This window comes from Dreissena polymorpha, chromosome 1 (assembly GCF_020536995.1).
Source record: "Dreissena polymorpha isolate Duluth1 chromosome 1, UMN_Dpol_1.0, whole genome shotgun sequence".
Lineage (NCBI taxonomy): Eukaryota > Metazoa > Mollusca > Bivalvia > Myida > Dreissenidae > Dreissena > Dreissena polymorpha.
In genome coordinates this window covers 131,116,430-131,135,207 of record NC_068355.1, presented here as the reverse complement: position 1 = coordinate 131,135,207, position 18,778 = coordinate 131,116,430, and the positions used below count along the sequence as shown (strand labels likewise).

General features: G+C 37.1%; 1 protein-coding gene across 7 annotated transcripts in view; it reads left to right on the top strand.

Moving 5' to 3' along the window:
- Nucleotides 1–18,778, top strand: part of LOC127850028 (unconventional myosin-Ic-like) — a 95,768-nt gene that overhangs the window by 60,130 nt on the left and 16,860 nt on the right. For all 7 annotated transcript variants that reach the window (XM_052382772.1, XM_052382790.1, XM_052382771.1 and 4 more), the window contains 14 exons: nucleotides 1,218–1,298; nucleotides 1,812–1,949; nucleotides 2,782–2,877; nucleotides 3,442–3,522; nucleotides 4,754–4,977; nucleotides 8,811–8,924; nucleotides 11,267–11,343; nucleotides 13,160–13,228; nucleotides 13,900–13,984; nucleotides 14,741–14,900; nucleotides 15,288–15,371; nucleotides 15,853–15,946; nucleotides 17,234–17,292; nucleotides 18,226–18,367. In XM_052382772.1, coding sequence (XP_052238732.1) covers nucleotides 1,218–1,298; nucleotides 1,812–1,949; nucleotides 2,782–2,877; nucleotides 3,442–3,522; nucleotides 4,754–4,977; nucleotides 8,811–8,924; nucleotides 11,267–11,343; nucleotides 13,160–13,228; nucleotides 13,900–13,984; nucleotides 14,741–14,900; nucleotides 15,288–15,371; nucleotides 15,853–15,946; nucleotides 17,234–17,292; nucleotides 18,226–18,367 — 1,504 coding nt within the window. The remainder of the gene's footprint in view (nucleotides 1–1,217; nucleotides 1,299–1,811; nucleotides 1,950–2,781; nucleotides 2,878–3,441; nucleotides 3,523–4,753; nucleotides 4,978–8,810; nucleotides 8,925–11,266; nucleotides 11,344–13,159; nucleotides 13,229–13,899; nucleotides 13,985–14,740; nucleotides 14,901–15,287; nucleotides 15,372–15,852; nucleotides 15,947–17,233; nucleotides 17,293–18,225; nucleotides 18,368–18,778) is intronic.

Below are 18,778 nucleotides of genomic sequence, written 5' to 3'. Positions count from 1 at the left end.
GGAGCATGTCGTTGTCCAGGGTAAATGGATTTTCCAAAAGACTTGGAAGAGTGATAAAAATGATATGATGGAATTAAGTGTTAATGAAAATGGTCCTCTAGTGTCTAAGGTTAAAGTTAAAATTAATTGTCAAAGGTCAAATAAAAGAATTGTCAATAACCTTCAAAGTGATTTGCATGATGAGACACAGTGTTGTCAAAAAAGTATTACCCTCTCTTCAAGGTGAGGGTAACATTTCAAGGTCAAAGGTCATATTTGAGAAATGCCATCTTGATGCTTTGTTTACAGCATAACTTTGTCCAGCATGGATGGACTTCAAATAACTTGATAACTGTGATCTTCATGATAAAGTGAGTGTCGTGCAGAGTGAGACCAATAAGTCTTAGGTCAATTGCACTAATCAAGGTTGTGGTAAAAACATAGCTTTGAGAAAAGTCAGACATTTTAAATAAATTTGAAGTGTTTACAACCATGCTGAGTGGGGCACACTTTAACAGAGTGCTTTATTTGATGTTCAATGTGGCAATTTTAAGGTCAAAGTTAAAATGACATAAATTAAAAGAGACTTTGTCCAATTTTAACTTGTGTTTGTGTACTGATGGACATATATGTGAAAAGACACTCTTGTTATCCCTCGCCATAGGCCAAGGTCTATTGTTTCGGCGTTGTCCGTCCTTCCTTTCGTCCGTCCGTCCATTCGTCCGTCCGGCACTTTTGTAACTGGAGCCATATCTTGGAAGTGCTTTGGCGGATTTCATTGAAACTTGGTATGAGCATATATATGGATAAGAGGATGATGCACGCCAAATGGCATTGTACACCATCTGTTAATAACGGAGTCATGGCCCTTTTTACAAGATTTTACCATAAAATATCATTAAGTTACAATATTCATGTAAATGAATATTTGAATTGGTTTGTGCAATATTTACCAAGCAATTAAAAAGACCCATCATTCACCATCTGAAGATTTGTTTGACACACATTTTCATAATTTCAGGGGGTTTAGAGCTATTTTTTTCCTGACTGGTACGGTAACGGTGCTTTCCCCAATTTTGCACGCACAAAATTGCTGGGATGATAATATATTATTGTTGATAATGCAACCTGATGATGATAATGGAGGTATATATCACTGATTGTAAAGAACGTGATAATAACACTGATGATGATTATTATGACTATGATGATGTTTGATGATTATTGTACCATTTCAGTGGGAACCTGTGGAGTATTTCAACAACAAGATCATCTGTGACTTGATTGAGGCAAAACCTCTCGGCATCATATCTGTCCTGGTACGTGCTTATTATCGTAGATAATTTATTTGCCCCAGACATTAACGAAGCAAGGAGGAATTTCAAATGGGTCTATCTTGTTTGCTCTTCAGTCTGATGATGCATGTGTCTAACAAATATAATGCTTGAATAAATGTTATCTTTGAACCATCTCAAAAGGCCCAGATCACCTGACCTCCTTTGACCTTGACATCTACTGTTGGACAGAGGCTTATTAAGACTGTCCTAATTCTTGGTCAACCCAAGATGACACGTTTTGTCTACCATCTAATAAAAGTGTGATACTTGCATGGATGATAAAGTTGAACAACATCAACGCATCAATACGCTCACATCAGCCATTCTTGTTCGTCCTTGACATTGACCTATATTTGCACTCAAACTTTTTCAAATGGGCTCATGATACAATTCTGACTTGGCTTCCACTGGGGGGCATATGTGATCACTGATGGCAGCATCCTGTTAAGTGTTTTGTTGTGTGCTCTTGTTTGTGTGACGTATTTTGTCACTCAGGACGAAGAATGCTTGCGCCCAGGGGACACAACAGACATGACATTCCTCTCCAAACTGGTGACCACAATTGGAAAACACCCACACTTCATCAGTCACAGCGTCGCTGATACCTCCACCAGGAAAACCATACAGCGGGATGTGAGTAAACCCTAATTACCACTTAGATACGTATTTTGACACATTTATAGTCCCTTAGAAAGTTACATTTATTTAAAGACCTATCTTACAAGAATTAAGCTTTAAAGGCTTCATTTCCAACCCTAGATACTGATGAGCAGCAAACAGCATAAAACCTGAATAGACTGCGCGTTACTCACAGGCTGTTCTGGTTTTATGCTGTTTGCACAAAGCCTTTTTATGTCCCACACCACTATAGTGGCATGCATGTGTATCTCATTGAGCTGCACATTTTAAGTGGTGAAAGGTCAAGGTCATCCATCAAGGTCAAAGGTCAAATATATGGGTCAAAATCGCTCAATTGATGTATGCTTTTGCAATATTGAAGATAGCAACTTGATATTAAGCATGCATGTGTATCTCATGATGCTGCACATTTTGAGTAGTGAAATGTCAAGGTCATCCTTCAAGGTCAAAGGTCAAATTTATGGGGACATAGTGTTTCACATCTTGTTCACTTTGCCTCTGATTTGGAAAGGGTTAACTCTTTCTTTCTCAAAAGCACATTTATACCCATTTGGAATCCCATAGAAGTGTTAATCCTGTTGTTGATAATGGTGATCTTCTCAGCTGATAATGTTGATGGTAAGGAAGATTAGGATAGGGATAAAAGAGGAAGATGATACATTGAAGTCCTTTTCTATAGATTCAAGTTTCAATTAGGCTTATTTTCAAACCCTAATATACTGGTAAGCAGCAAACACCATACAATCTGAACAAACTGCCCCTATTTTCCAAGAGTGTGGCTCAAATTGTATTTCAAAAACTGCAACGTTTTAAACCTGATATATAGGAATTCCGTCTGCTCCACTATGCTGGGGATGTCACATACAACATCAAGGGTTTCCTTGACAAGAACAACGACCTTCTGTTCCGTGACCTGAAAGAGGTGAGCATTTCATGTGTGTTCTACTGTTATGTTCTTTTGAAGGAATGAAGTGTTAACCATTATTTTATTTTGCTTTTAGTATTTGAAATTATGGGATGTTTTTATGCCCCCAGCATCTATACATATTGCAGGAGGCATATGACAATTGGCTTCACTTTTCGTTAGGTTGTTCTTTTATCTGTTCTACATTAGCCAAAAGTGACACATTTTGTATAACATCAATACGCTTTCCTACAAAGCTATCGTACTGTATTGTATGATGTGTTTGAACTTAAATACCCACACCACTTTTCTTAAATTTCGACCTTGAAATTTACCTTCATTTGATCTAAGACTTATTCAAATAGGTCAATAAACAAGTACCAACGAGGCTTCCCCTTAATTGTACAATATTCAAACTTGCATGCACAATTTGTATTTCAATAATTTGTTATTATCTTTCATTACACTATAAATGCTTATCAGTATCCAATACTAGCTCAGTATTGTATGTATAAACCAAAAGACGATGACTGAATCATCAGAATTCAATACTAACTTATTATTACGTGTATAAACCTATAGACGATGACTGAATCGAAGAATCCTATCACCAGTGAGTGTTTCACCAAGGAGGAGCTGAACAGCAAGAAACGACCTGACACGGTGAGTTGAACAAGGACAGAAATTGTGCACTTGCTGGAAAAAAGTTCCATCACGAATTGATCAGATCTCTGGGAAAATGGGGCTTAATGCAGGTGCTTTATGTGTTGTCCCAGGTTAGCTGGTTAGAAGATGAAAAATTAAGCCTGGTTTTCCAAGAGTGATATATAACTGAGTTGCTTTTACACATGAGAAAGCTGATCTTCTTATGTTCCATGTTACAGGATGTTTTAACTGAGCATAATTGTAAAGCATTAAAATAAGTCTGTTCAAGTTCTGTTGATAACTTATTAAGGGCTATTCAGTTCTTATATGTGTTGTTCTTGATTATAGTGCAGAACAGTTTTGCTGATCTTTAAATTTGAATTTCAAAATTAATTGTTTCTGTGGGCATAGTTGCTCAAAACTTTTAACAGTCAGTTAAGTAAAGAGCAGTGTTTTTTTATGCCCCCGGATTGAAAGATCGGGGGCATATTGTTTTTGGCCTGTCTGTTTGTCATTCATTCATTGTGTGTGTCCCAAAACTTTAACCTTGGTTAAAGTTTTGCAATAACTTTTGCATTATTGAAGATAGCAACTTGATATTTGGCATACATGTGTATTTCATGGAGCTGCACATTTTGAGTGGTGAAAAATCAAGGTCAAGGTCATCCTTCAAGGTCAAAGGTCAAATATATGCCTTCAAACATATGCGCAATAGGGGGCATTGTGTTTCTGACAAACACATCTCTTGTATTTTTTCTATTTATTTTTGTGACTCTAAGACTTAAATATATGTTAATTATAAACATTTTTATGCTGGAATAATATGCATATGTTTGATAGTAATTTTTATTTCTCCCACCACTCTGTCTGTTGGTTTGTTTGTTTGTGTGTTTTTTTTTTTTTGCCCCAACTTTAACATTTGCAATAACTTTTGCAATATTGAAGATAGCAACTTGATATTTGGCATGCATGTGTATCTCATGGAGCTGCACATTTTGAGTGGTGAAAGGTCAAGGTCAAGGTTATCTATCAAGGTCAAAGGTCAAATGTGTAGCTTCAAAGCAGCGCAAAAGAGGACATAGTGTTTCTGACAAACACATATCTTGTTTTTTTAATTAAATTTATTTATGTCTGAAGTTAACAGACAGTTAACTGGCTTGTTAAGTTTTGATCAACCAGGCCAAGATGAAAATAAAAACTACATAGAAGCATAGACATGCTGTGACCACAATTTCTGCTGGTTGTTAAGGCGGCAACCCAGTTCAAGACAAGCTTGGCCCAGCTGATGGTGATCTTGATGTCCAAGGAGCCTGCGTATGTGCGCTGCATCAAGCCAAACGACTACAAGCGCGCAGGCCAGTTTGATGAGCGCATCATCCACCACCAGGTGAAATATCTCGGCCTCATGGAGAATTTGAGGGTGCGAAGGGCCGGGTTTGCATACAGACGCCCTTATGAATTGTTCTTGAAGAGGTACTGGCACTTGTGTTTTATTGTATGTTAGATTTGAATTAAAAAATGCCTTCTAATAAATAGATAGCCCAGGGTTTAATCTTCATTCTAGGCATTATCTCCTTATGCCACACAATGTACTGGTTTTAAACATGAAAAGTAACTAAAGATTTTATCAAATAACTTTTGGCTTCTGAAGTAAAAGGCCTTAAAAGAATAGGTTTAAATGAAACTTATTTTGCATGATATGGGTCATAAAGGCTGTGTATTTTGCTTAATTATAACTAGGGCAAAATGAATATTGCATTCACATTGAATCTTCTAATAAATGCTGGGTCATTGTTTATTGTCATGCATACTTACAACATGGGAAGTCTATTTCCTACGTTTCAGAGCTCCATGACTTTATTAACGAATATCAAAACAAGATATCAATAATTACTATACCCCCACAAACGAAGTTTAGGGGGGTATATAGGAGTGAACTTGTCTGCCAGTCGGTCGCTCGGTCGGTCTGTCGGTCTGTCAGTCCGTATTAAGTGTCCGCTCTCTAATTCAAGTAGTTTTCATCCGATCTTCTCCAAACTTGGTCAGAAGTTGTATCTACATGATGTCTAGGCCAAGCTCGAACATGGGCCGTGCCAGGTCAAAAACTAGGTCACGGGGTCACTTAGTGCGTTTTAAACATTCAGCATGTTGTCCGCTCTCTAATTCAAGCAGTTTTCATCCGATCTTCACCAAACTTGGTCAGAAGTTGTATCTAAATAATGTCTAGGCCAAATTCGAACATGGGCCTTGCCGGGTCAAAAACTAGGTCACAGGGTCACTTAGTGCATTTTAAACATTCAGCATGTTGTCCGCTCTCTAATTCAAGTAGTTTTCATCCGATCTTCACCAAACTTGGTCATCTTAAGGCCGAGTTCAAACATGGGCCCTGCTGGGTCAAAAACTAGGTCACCGGGTCACTTTATAGTGCGTTTTTTAACATTCAGCAAGGTGCCTCTCTCTTATTTAACTCTGGCGTGCATTTGGACAGAATTATGTGCCCTTTTTATACTTAGAAAATTGAAAATTTTGGTTAAGTTTTGTGTTAAGGTCCATTTTATTCCTTAAGTATCAAAGCTATTGCTTTCATACTTGCAACACTTACTAACTACCGTAAGGGGACTGTGCAGGCAAAGTTATGTAACTCTGACTGGCATTTGGACGGAATTATGGGCCCTTTATACTTAGAAAATTGAAAGTTTGGTTAAGTTTTGTGTTTTGGTCCACTTTACCCCTAAAGTATCATAGATATTGCTATCATACTTGGAACACTCGCAAACTATCATAAGGGTACAGTAAAAGGACAAGTTGCATAACTCTGGATGTCATTTTAAAGGAATTATGGCCCTTTTTTGACTTAGTTACTTTGAATATATGGTTAAATTTTGTGTTTCGATCCACTTTACTTCTTAAGTATCAAGGCTATTGCTTTCAAACTTCAAATACTTTCATGCTATCATGAGGTTACTGTACCTGGCAAGTTCAATTTTACCTTGACCTTTGAATGACCTTGACTCTCAAGGTCAAATTATTAAATTTCTCTAAAATTGCCATAACTTCTTTATTTATGATTAGATTTGATTGATACTTTGACAAAACTACTCTTACCTGACATACCACAATAGACTCCACCCAAACCATCGCCTGTGCCCCCCCCCAACCCCGCCCCCCCTATTTTTTTTTTTTTTTTTTTTTTTTTTTTTTTTTTTTAAGATCATCTCACAAATGACCACCACACCCTCACACAATACCCCCCCCCCCCCCACCCCCACCCCACCCCCCCCCCCAAATTTATTTTTTTTTAAACGGTTAAAAAACAAAACTAGTTATTTTGATTATTTTATGTTTGAAATACCGTCCAACCATCGCACCCAAGAATCCCCCCCCCCACCCCCCCCTCCCCCCACCCGAATCCCCCCCCCCCCCCCCCCCCCCCCTATTTTTTTTTTTTTTTTTTTTTTTTTAAGATCATCTCAAAAATTACCACCACACCCTCACACTATACCCCCCCCCACCTCACCCCCCCCATTTTTTTTTATGAAACGGTTAAAAAACACAAATATTTATTTTTATTATTTTATGTTTGAAATACCGTCCAACCATCGCACCCAAGAATCCCCCCCCCCCCCCCCCCCCCCCCCCTCCGATTTTTTTTTCCTTTTTTTCGCATTTTTGGAAGAAAATGTAATAAATGTCCACACCCCCACACAATGCACCGCTCTTCACTCCACCCCTCCCTCCTTTGTGATTGAAAATGAGAGTCCCTTCACCTTTAAAAAGAAAATAGATGAGCGGTCTGCACCCGCAAGGCGGTGCTCTTGTTCAAGTAGTTTTCATCCGATCTTCACCAAACTTGGTCAGAAGTTTTATCTAGATGATCTGAAGGCCAAGTTCGAACATGGGCCATGCCAGATCAAAAACTAGGTCACAGGGTCACTTAATACGTTTTACACATTGAGCATGGTGTCCGCTCTCTATTTCGAGTAGTTTAAATCCTATCTTCAACACACTTGGTCAGAAGTTGTAAATAGATGATGTGTAGGTCAAGATCGAATATGGGCCATGCCGGGTCAAAAACTAGGTCACTGGGTCACTAAGTGTTTTTTAAACCTCACCATGTTGTCCGCTCTCTAATTCAAGTAGTTTTTATCCAATCTTCATCAAAATTGGTCAGAAGTTGTATCTTGATAATGTCTAGGGCAAGTTTGAATATGGGTCATGCCGGGTCAAAAACAAGGGGTCACTTAGTGGGTTTTAAACATCACAATGTTGTCCGCTCTCTAATTCAAGTAGTTTTCATTCAATCTTCACCAAACTTGGTCAGAAGTTGTATCTAGATGATGTCTAGGTCAAGTTTGAATATAGGTTATGCCGGGTCAAAAACTAGGTCACAGGGGTATCTTAGTGCATTTTAAACCTCACCATGTTGTCGGCTCTCTAATTCAAGTAGTTTTCATCCAATCCTCACCAAACTTGGTCACAAGTTTTATCTAAATAATCTCTAGGATAAGTTTGAACATGGGCCATTCTGGGCCTTAAACTAGGTCACGGGGTCACTTAGTGCGTTTTTTAACATTCAGCATGGTGTCCGCTCTCTAATTCAAGTATTTTACATCCGATCTTCACCAAACTTGGTCAGAAGATTTATGGAGATGATCTTAAGGCCAAGTTAGAACATGGGCCTTTCTGGGTCAAAAACTAGGTAAAGGGGTCACTAAGTGCATTTTAAAAATTGAGCATGGTGTCCGCTGTTTTTTGTGCAGAAGACATGCACAATATTATGTGTCAATGCGGCATGTGGGGGTATTCGTCACATCTGTGACAAAGCTCTAGTTTCTTTAGTTGAGTCTTGTGGGAAAATGGGGTTGCAGTTCGCATGGGCTTATCAGGGATTGCATTAAGAAGACAATTTCTTTAAATAAAAATACTATAAAAGCGGAAAGTTTCATCCCTCATTAGCCTGTGCAAACTGCACAGGCAGATCTGGGACAAAACTTAAAGCAACATGCATTTATTAGCCTGTGCGAACTGCACAGGCAGATCTGGGACAAAACTTAAAGCAACATGCATTTATTTGCCTGTGCGAACTGCACAGGCAGATCTGGGACAAAACTTAAAGCAACATGCATTTATTAGCCTGTGCGAACTGCACAGGCAGATCTGGGACAAAACTTAAAGCAACATGCATTTATTAGCCTGTGCGAACTGCACAGGCGGATCTGGGACAAAACTTAAAGCAACATGCATTAAGACCAGTTTTCTCAGAACAAGACGCCATGAATGTGTATATTCATGCACCAATATCCCAGGTACAAGAGCTTGTGCCCAGCCACATGGCCTCACTACTCTGGTTCAGCCCGGGACGGGGTTCACGCACTGGTGTCCCACCTCGGATATGGGGATGACGATTACAGAATTGGCAAGTGAGTCATGTACGACTGTAGGTTTAACTGTTGAGGGATAACTGTAGCTAAGGTTTGAGATTTTGTTTCCTCCCAGTTGCAGCTTGTTAAAATTCCTTAAAAATAATAGACACCTTGTTAATTTCGTTAGGTTATGTCATCATATGCGTATTATTTAGCAGAGCCAGTGTAGAAATACCGTATTTTACCATGTATAGCGCGCTTGCGATTTTTTAAAGCCAAAATGGAGAAAAAAAAAGAATTCAAAACCAAAAACATAAAAGTTGGGCCGAAATGGCCGCCATTCTTATATTGTGCAATCATTTAATCTGAGTTTTTCGAGCGCTTAATTTTTAGTTTAAAAGTAGGGAGCGTTATATGATCAGGAGCATGGGTTGCATAGCACTATATTTTCAACAATTTTTAAGATTATTCTCTTGAGAATACGGTATATGTCCTTATTGCCGCACACTGCGCGTGTTTTTTCAAGACCCCTGCGCGTTAAATACGAACCACTATTACCTATTCCTCACATTTGAACAGTGTAACATTTTCATTACCTTCCGCTCACAACATCGTCCTCTGCAGACCCGCAACATAGCAATGTCCAATTTTACACAAATTGTCGGTGGATCCCATTTTATTTTTTATCGACTTAAATATTTCCCCATTAAGAGCCACTCACCATTAAATCCAGTTTTACCCGGTATTTTGCGCCTTCACTGCGTCTAGTTGATAAGTATTTATAGTGAGACAAACATACACACGAACGCTCAATACCATACAGTTGGCGTTATCGGCGTAAAGCCATTAGAAAAATATAATTTGCTTGTCTCTATTGAAAGAAAATAAAACAAGTCTATATCTCTATTGTTGGTTTGTAACCTACATAGTATACTCGCACTGTAGCATATTAATGCAGAGATCGAAAAATAATTGATAAATGTATTCGTCGTTTCAATGCTTAGGGCCAAGTAATTTCGGCAAATCGGAACTCAACTTACTTAAAACACTTGCTCAATTAACCGTTAAACTTCACCTTCATTCTCTGCAAAAGGTTCCAAGGCGGAGCTTTGAACGTGCTATTATTTAATTGGACGATTGCCATTGAGGAACAAACACACGATTGGTTCGGCATGTTGATTGCTAGACAAAGGAAGCCAATTTTGTCGGCGAGAAACTTGTCGCTTTATTGGTTCAGACAGGAAGCGGCTTTTCTTTGATGACATCAAACTGTCAATTCACATTGAGTGCAAATTTTCGGAAGACTAACTGACTCTTTGTTTATAATTCTAGTAAAATAACAACACTTGCTGACATTAAACTTTGGATTAAATTATCAAAATAAAGCAAAAGCGAAGTTGAGAAATATGATTACAATAATTAGCGTCAGTTCAAATAAGACGTTTTGCATTGTAAATCAACAAGTTTTCATGACAACAAAAACTTTAAGAAACAATACCGCAACGACGGGGGGATCGATATAACCTCGATTTTTTTCGTGAACGATCAATGAAGAAGTGTGAAAAGACCAACAAAGACATTTTTTCATCTTTTAATTTTTGTTGTTTCAACAACGGCAACTTCAGTCTATAACATAATAGGGTGTAGTTTTCTGCAACAAAAAAAAGGGGGTCAATTGTGAAGATTTACGATTACCAAATAGAATTTTTTGCAATTTAGCAACCAGGAAAGCATTGTGTCAATTTATTACGCGCACCAATTTTTTATTTTGAAATTTTTTAAGGTAAAAAACTGCGCTATACATGGTAAAATACGGTATATGAAATTCATAAATTTTGCTGAGCTGTAAATTCTCAGTTGAACATAGCAAACAATGGAATAAAACTAATTATCTGTTTAAAATGGTGACTGATACAGTACTTGCTGCTTGGAAATTATTTTAGATTTACAGAAGATATTCGCTAGTCAATAGTAATGGAAAGAAAGGTACTTGGCCCATATTCACATTCTTAGATAATAATAAAGAATATACTGGTGAAAGGGTTCAATAATTATTCTTATGTGTTTCATTTTAATAACAATTCCTAAGCTTATAGTTAAACTCATTACAGTAATAGATAATTGTGATTTAAAAAAGTCATTAAACAACATAACTGAATCAAGACGGTATTTTGAGTCTTACATCAAAGATTTGGTATCTTAAAACACGTTAAAACTCTGGAAGGTAAGGTATAATGATTTTGATTGCTGCCATTGTTCCAAACATGCACAAAAAAGCATTACAATTTTGGTGACAAATAATTTGCACAATTGTTTTGTTGATTGCAATTTAATATTGGGCACCATGTTTTTATTTTAACGAATTTCAGTATACCTTCAATAACACTTTTCTTTTCAAGGACAAAGATTTTCATACGATTTCCACGAGTTTTGTTTGCCACAGAAGATGCATTCCAGAAAAGGAAGCATGAGCTAGGTGAGATCACACTATTGAACTAGAATGAGTTTGGCGAGATCGCACTATTGAATTCGAATGAGCAAGGTGAGATCACACTATTGAACTAGAATGAGCTAGTCGAGATCACACTATTGAACTAGAATGAGTTTGGCGTGATCGCACTATTAAACTAGAATGAGCTAGGTGAGATCACACTATTGAACTAGAATGAGCTAGGTGAGATCACACTATTGAACTAGAATGAGCTAGGTGAGATCACACTATTGAACTAGAATGAGCTTGGTGAGATTGCTTTATCGAACTAGAATGAGCTTGGTGAGATCACACTATTGAACTAGAATGAGCTAGGTGAGATCACACTATTGAACTTTAATGAGCAAGGTGAGATTGCACTATTGAACTGGAATGAGCTAGGTGAGGTCACACTATTGAACTAGAATGAGCTTGGCGAGATCACACTATTGAACTAGAATGAGCTTGTTGAGATCGCACTATTGAACTAGAATGAGCTTGGTGAGATCGCACTATTGAACTAGAATGAGTTTGGCGAGATCGCACTTTGAACTGGAATGAGCTTGGTCAGATTGCACTTTTGAACTTGAATGAGCTTGGTGAGATCACACTATTGAACTAGAATGAGCTAGGTGAGATCGCACTATTGAACTGGAATGAGCTTGGTCAGATTGCACTATTGAACTTGAATGAGCTTGGTGAGATCACACTTTTGAACTAGAATGAGCTTGTTAAGGTCACACTATTGAACTAGAATGAGCTTGGTGAGATCGCACTATTGAACTATAATGAGCTTGGTGAGATCGCACTATTGAACTGGATTCACTAGGTGAGATTGCACTATTGAACTATAATGAGCTTGGTGACATCACACTATTGAACTGGATTGAGCTTGGTGAGATCGCACTATTGAATTAGGGTGTGCTAGGTGAAATCGCACTATTGACATATAATGAGCTTGGTGACATCACACTATTGAACTTGATTGAGCTTGGTAAGATCACACTATTGAACTTGAATAAGCTTGTTGAGATCACACTATTGAACTAGAATGAGTTTGGCGAGATCGTATTATTGAACTATAATGAGCTTGGTGAGATCACACTATTGAACTAGAATGAGCTAGGTGAGATCGCACTATTGAACTAGAATGAGCTAAGTGAGAATATATCACTATTGAACTGGATTGAGCTTGTTGAGATCGCACTATTGAACTATAATGAGCTTTGTGAGATCGCACTGTTGAACTAGAATGAGCTAAGTGAGATGTTCATTGTTTAAGCCTTTACCATTACCTTACTTTATAGATTCAAGTTTAAAAGGCTTCATTTTCAACCCTCAGTTACTGATGAGCAGCAAACTGCATAAAAGTGTTAAAGCACTTGTCCACCAATAATAATTAACTGCATGTTTAAAATGCATCAGTATTTATGAAGGGGGTGGGGGTGAGTTAAACAGATGGTTTCAGGTCAATAAGTTCAGTTTGCATTGTCCAATATTTAAGAAAATTTGGATGTAGCAAGCTTTCATTGAGATCTAGCTTGGGATTGTATTTTTGAGCATGTTAGGGCAAGGTCAAGGTCTCTTTTACTAAAAATAGAAAATAAAGTTTCTGCTCAATAACTTGTGTAAGGATATTGATATTGCACGACAATTGTGTATGTGGTTAGTTTACATGAAAATCTCACTTGTTATGGCATTTGGGTAAAATTGGGTCAATGTCACGGTCACAGGTCCCAAAACAAAAAGCAGGAAAACAGGTTGTTTCTGGCTTATAACATCTGTTTCCCTACATTGTAAACATTCAATGTTGTGTTTACAGCTACACAGATCCAAGCAAAATACAGGTGTTTCCACCAGAGAAAGAAATATTTGAGAATGAGAATCTCAGGTGAGTGTTTCTCCACAGAACACTTCTGTAATTCTCATGCATTTGTATTGAGTTGCATTGTGGGAAACCTGGGTTTAATGCACGCTTGCAAAGTGTCATCCCAGATAAGCCTATGCTGTCTGTACAGGCTAACCAGGGACAACACTTTCCACTTTTAATGTATTCTGTTTAAAGGGGATCCCTTCTAAACAAAAATCCAGTGTAGGCAGAAATTGTTGTCCCTGATAAGTCTGTGTGCACTGCGCAGGCTGATCTAGAATGACACTTAATGCACATGTTTCAAGCTAATTTTTTCTGAACAAGACTCAATTTCAAAAAGAAATCCATTTTCCTGCAAGGACAATTGTTTGGATACTTATAAATTGATTTATTTTATCCCTTTTGAGCCTGCATCATGGAAAAATATTTTTTTTACCATGAACTGTGTTCAATTATTTGTCATTTCAATTGTGCTTAAGTTACAAACATTTTTGTTTAAAAAATCATCTGAAAATCTTGACAAGAACTAGAAATGATGAGGGTGCTAATCTCCAACAGCTCTTGTTATGCTCTCACTTTCAAAAGTGCGGATATTGATATGTGCTTGTACATCTGTCAGAATGTCTCTCATTTCTTTGTTTCAAATCATCTGTCAAATTTAGGAAAAATCATTTTAAATGACTGTTCCACAGCGATCCTGATACAGTGCCACTGGCGTCGTGTTCTTGCCCAGAGACTCCTCAAGAGAAGACGGTGGGCAGCGGGAATAGTTCGCAAGTAAGTAGATAATTATTGAGTCTTGCTCTGGCAAAATGGGGCTTAATGCATTTGGATAAAATTTCTTGCTGACTAAGCTGAAACGATACTTCCGAATTTATGGTATTTTTTCATAAAAAGGAAGTCTTTTCTTTGCGAAAATCCAGTTAAGGTGTAAAGTCCTTAAGTATAGCCTGTTCGGTATTTTACACATATGCATTTAGCCCTTTTTTTTACCAGAGGCATAATAACAAGAACATATCAGCAGCATTTTGCAAAAACAAAATGTATAGATATCACATCATATTAAGGTATGTTTTCTATTGCTGTGAATTGAGAGTCAAAATACAAGGCATACTATAATTTGACATGTATAATGTGCAGCCACTTCTAAATTGTATGAAAAAAGCACAACATGGTTCAGGATCTGGAATGTTTTTATGAAATTCTTACATGTTTGTGATACTTAACCATGCTTGCACTATTATGAACGTTCTTAAGGGTTACATAACACAAACAGGCATTCTTGAAAGATGATGAGAATAAAGTAAAATGATTTATATTCATTTGCATGAAATTTCGTGGTTTTTGCAAAATGACTTGAACACAAATATTCAGGGAATTCTTATTTTGGGGAAAAAAACACAGGAATTAGTGTTGATCATTTTCTGATGTTATTGTGTTATATTCGTAGTTTGGCCAACCTTCCAAATTAACGAATATTATTGTACAACAAATTATAGTGATTTTACAGTACAGCATGTATTGTTGTTACAGGTTTGTAAAGGGCTTCAAATACCGTAATGAGCCTGAATGTGATGAGAACAGGGAGTTTGTGAAGTTCACTAAGATGAACTGGCTACAGCGCCTGGCTGTGGCAGCCCCGAAATCTATCCTCGATAAGTCCTGGATTGTGGCCCCTAGGCTTCTGCAGGAGGTAAGTTTCCTCAGGAATGCATTGTTGTAAAAGTTGGCAATTGAGTAATGTTATGGTATATCTACTTCTCTTCAGATGACAGCTGCATAATAAATGACTTTAAAACAGAAATAATTTGCTTTACTTGATTTCATTGTAATGACAGTTTGTTCTTCAAAACAACATAATAATGTTTGTTATGAACAAGCATAGGCTGCCCTGTACTGTCTCTAGTCATATGAATTCCAGCTATATTATCATACATGCTTTTAAAAAATGCATGTTAATGTTTGTTTATTATCTTAAAGCAAGATTTAGGAAAATTCTGTGTACCTAGTTCTTAAATGGTAGTGTTGATTTGTGATATTTCTTAAACTCTGAATGGGAAAATAATTTTGTCAATTTCAGACCTCTGGGCTATTACAGAAATTGAACACCAAGAATCTAGTCCTTCGCTATGTGAAGAAGACTTCACCAGCTCAGAAAATTCAGGTATTTATTTTAGCTGCGCTCTGGAAAAAAGGGACTCATTTCTTATGCATAAAGTGTCATCCCAGATAATCCTGTGCACTATGCACAGACTAATCAGGGATAACATTTTCCACTTGAATGGTATTTTTCGTTTAAAAGCGTCTCGTCCAAACACAAATCAAATCTAGCCAGAAAGGGTTGTTCCTGATTAGCCTGTGTGGACTGTGTGAAGTCTGAATTAAGTATTTTGAAGCCAGATTTAAATATAAGGTATTTATTCTAAGCCAAAGGTGAAGGGAGATATGATAGGCGTTTTCCTTTAACCCTACACTTAATTATTTTTTAAGGCTTATATCTAGGGATTTGCACCCATCCATAAGCACAATTTATTTTGCGGGGATATCAATTCAATGAATATGCTGGTTTCTGTTGTTTTTGATAACCAGATTTCAGTATATTCAACACATGTTTGCATTAATTCGTGTGTGCCTGTGTTGTGTAGATGCAGCAGAAGGTGGTTGCCGAGCGACTCTTCAAGGGGAAGAAGGATGTTTACATCTCCAGTGTAAAGGACCACTTTGTGGACTCCAGGATAGGTATGGATGAAATGTAAATGTGCCTCATATTCGGATATGTGATCGGCTTTCTGGGTTAACTGGGCTTAACGCATGTGCATAAAATAATCTTTCAAATTAGCCAACTAATCAGGGACCACACTTTCTGCCTTAACTGGATTGTCGGTAAGAAGAGCCTTCCTTTCAACAAAAAATATGCCATAAAAGTGGAAAGTGTTGGGAACTGCACAGACTTATCTAGGTGGACACATTTCATGCACATGCATAAAACCCAGGTACACTAAGAAGGTAAGTACTTTACCATTGCAAAACCTGTATTTGTAACATTAATGCTTGCATTCTTTAAGATTGACACATCAAACTTGAATGATGCTTTTGAAATTACAAAATCTGTTTAATTGACATAATAGTTCATGTTTATGGCATTGAAAAATTCTACCTTATATATTATAGTTTTTGTGTGAATGGTGAGCACAAATGTTTTGTCATGGCTTTGTCCAACAAACAAGCAAACATGTTTTGGTTCATTTTTATGCCCCCGGTAGGGTGGCATATAGCATTTGAACTGTCTGTCAGTCAGTCTGTTTGTCTGAAAACTTTAACATTGGCAATAACTTTTGCAATATTGAAGATAGCAACTTGATATTTGGCATGCATGTGTATCTCATGGAGCTGCTCATTTTGAGTGGTGAAAGGTCAAGGTCATCCTTCAAGGTCAAAGGTCAAAAATTTAAATCCAAGGAAAGTAACAAGCTTTAAAGGATGATAATTTTTATTAATCATTTGGCAGGTACAGATCATTTTCACAAGGAAGTAATATAAAAAAATTACTTCCCTTGTGAAAATGATTTGTACCTGCCAAATGATATAATCGAAGGGAATAGTCAAAAATAAAATAAAATTTAAATCAAAGTGGTGCAGTAGGGGGCATTGTGTTTCTGACAAACACATATCTTGTTTTACTATGAATGACCTATTCACCAGTAAAATATTCTTATACTATAAATCATTTATTAAAAATTAAACTTGCCTTGGAACTCCTATAATGCATTTTGGTAAACTGGTTTACCTATAAGCAAGACATCATCCTACCGATATTTCCTATTGATTTAATAACCACCCCTTAATTGAACATTAGATTCCTGATGATTAAAATGTTATAGTATTTTAATCATTAGTAATCTATTGGTTAATTAACTGTTTTCAAAGTAGCATTCCACCTGTTTAATTGTGTGTTTCTTTATATAATGCAGTGCTTTGTAAATGCAATGTACTTCAATTGTATTTTAAATTCTTACTTATATTTAGCTGTACATCATGAAAGTTTGAAAAACCAGCTTCTGAGACAAGTCAATGAAACAGTGAAGGTATGTCATCCTATAAATTAAAATTGTTATTCAAATCTCACACTATTAATTTTTAATGTTTAATATCAGGATTTGCTATGGCTTCTTTACAGTTATAATGCTTATTCAAAATATTACACATATGTCAACAAAATTACCTCGTGATTAAAATTAAACTTAACAAATGCCACTACCATTATGAACAAGACAGTGGATACTTCATGATTTCCAGTGTAAAATGGTTTAACAATTTCATGATTGATTATATTAAAAATATATGCACAATTTTGATTGAAAAGAAAGAAGAATAAAACAGTGTTTTCCATTATAAATTTAGTAACCAGTAACCACATTATCAAAGTAGGCAGAAACCAAGCACTGGAATAAGCGTTTTTTGCACTGCTTCAAATTAATATTTTGAGGAAAAGTAGCAGGCACCTAGATTGTTAGTAATCTGTAAAATCGCCGGTCGCCAGTCGGTCTGAAGAACACTGAATTAAAGCATATGTTCTCTTATAAATTGGTGCAAGTGGGGAAGGGGAAAATCAAGTGAATAAAAAAAAGTGTTTTCCATGCTGATATAGTCGATACTCTCACTGTATTTATTTAATACAAGTAAACTTAACAGCCAAGTGAGTACATACACACAATCTAGTTTAGCCTCTCTCTAGGAAAAGGGGGTTTAATATGTGTGTAAAGTGTTATCCCAGATTAGTCTGTGCAGACTGCACAGGCCTAAGCAGGGACGACACTTTCCTCTGCCTTAACTGGATTTTCACCAGGAAGAGACTTTCCTTAAACAAAAATACCATACAAGCGGACAGTGTTGTCCCTGATAAGCCTATGTGGACTACACAGGCCATTCTGGGATGACACTTTATGCACATGCATTAAGACCTGTTTTTTCCAAGGAAAATCGTCTTGCTTGTTCATTGTTCATTGCTTGTTCTTCAGTACTGCATCTACGTCACAAAGTATGATCGACACGGTTACAAGTCACGGAAGCGTGTGCTGTTCCTTACAGACACCACGCTGTATGTTGTGGAGGAGAAGGAATTCAAAATCAAGGACCGAGTGCCATATGATCTGATCAGCAGTATGTTCATTCAGTATTTTAACCATTCTCATAGAAAAAGGGTGTTTAATGCATGTGAATAAAGTGTCATCCCAGATTAGCCTATGCAGTCTGTGCTGGGACAACACTTCAAACTGAATTTTAGCCAAAAGGGACTTTAAAAATAAAAAAGCATAAAATTGGTGTTGTCTTTGATTAGCCTTTGCGGACCTCGCAGGCTAAAGTGGGATGTTATTTTAAGAACATGCATTAAGCCCACTTTTTCTAGAGCGACAGACCTCGCAGGCTAAAGTGGGATGTTATTTTAAGAACATGCATCAAGCCCACTTTTTCTAGAGCTAGTCTCATTTATATTCTTCACAATGAGGCACATGGCATATACTAGATCCATCATGGACATCTATCTTTTGGTAGACACAAACCTGTCCGACT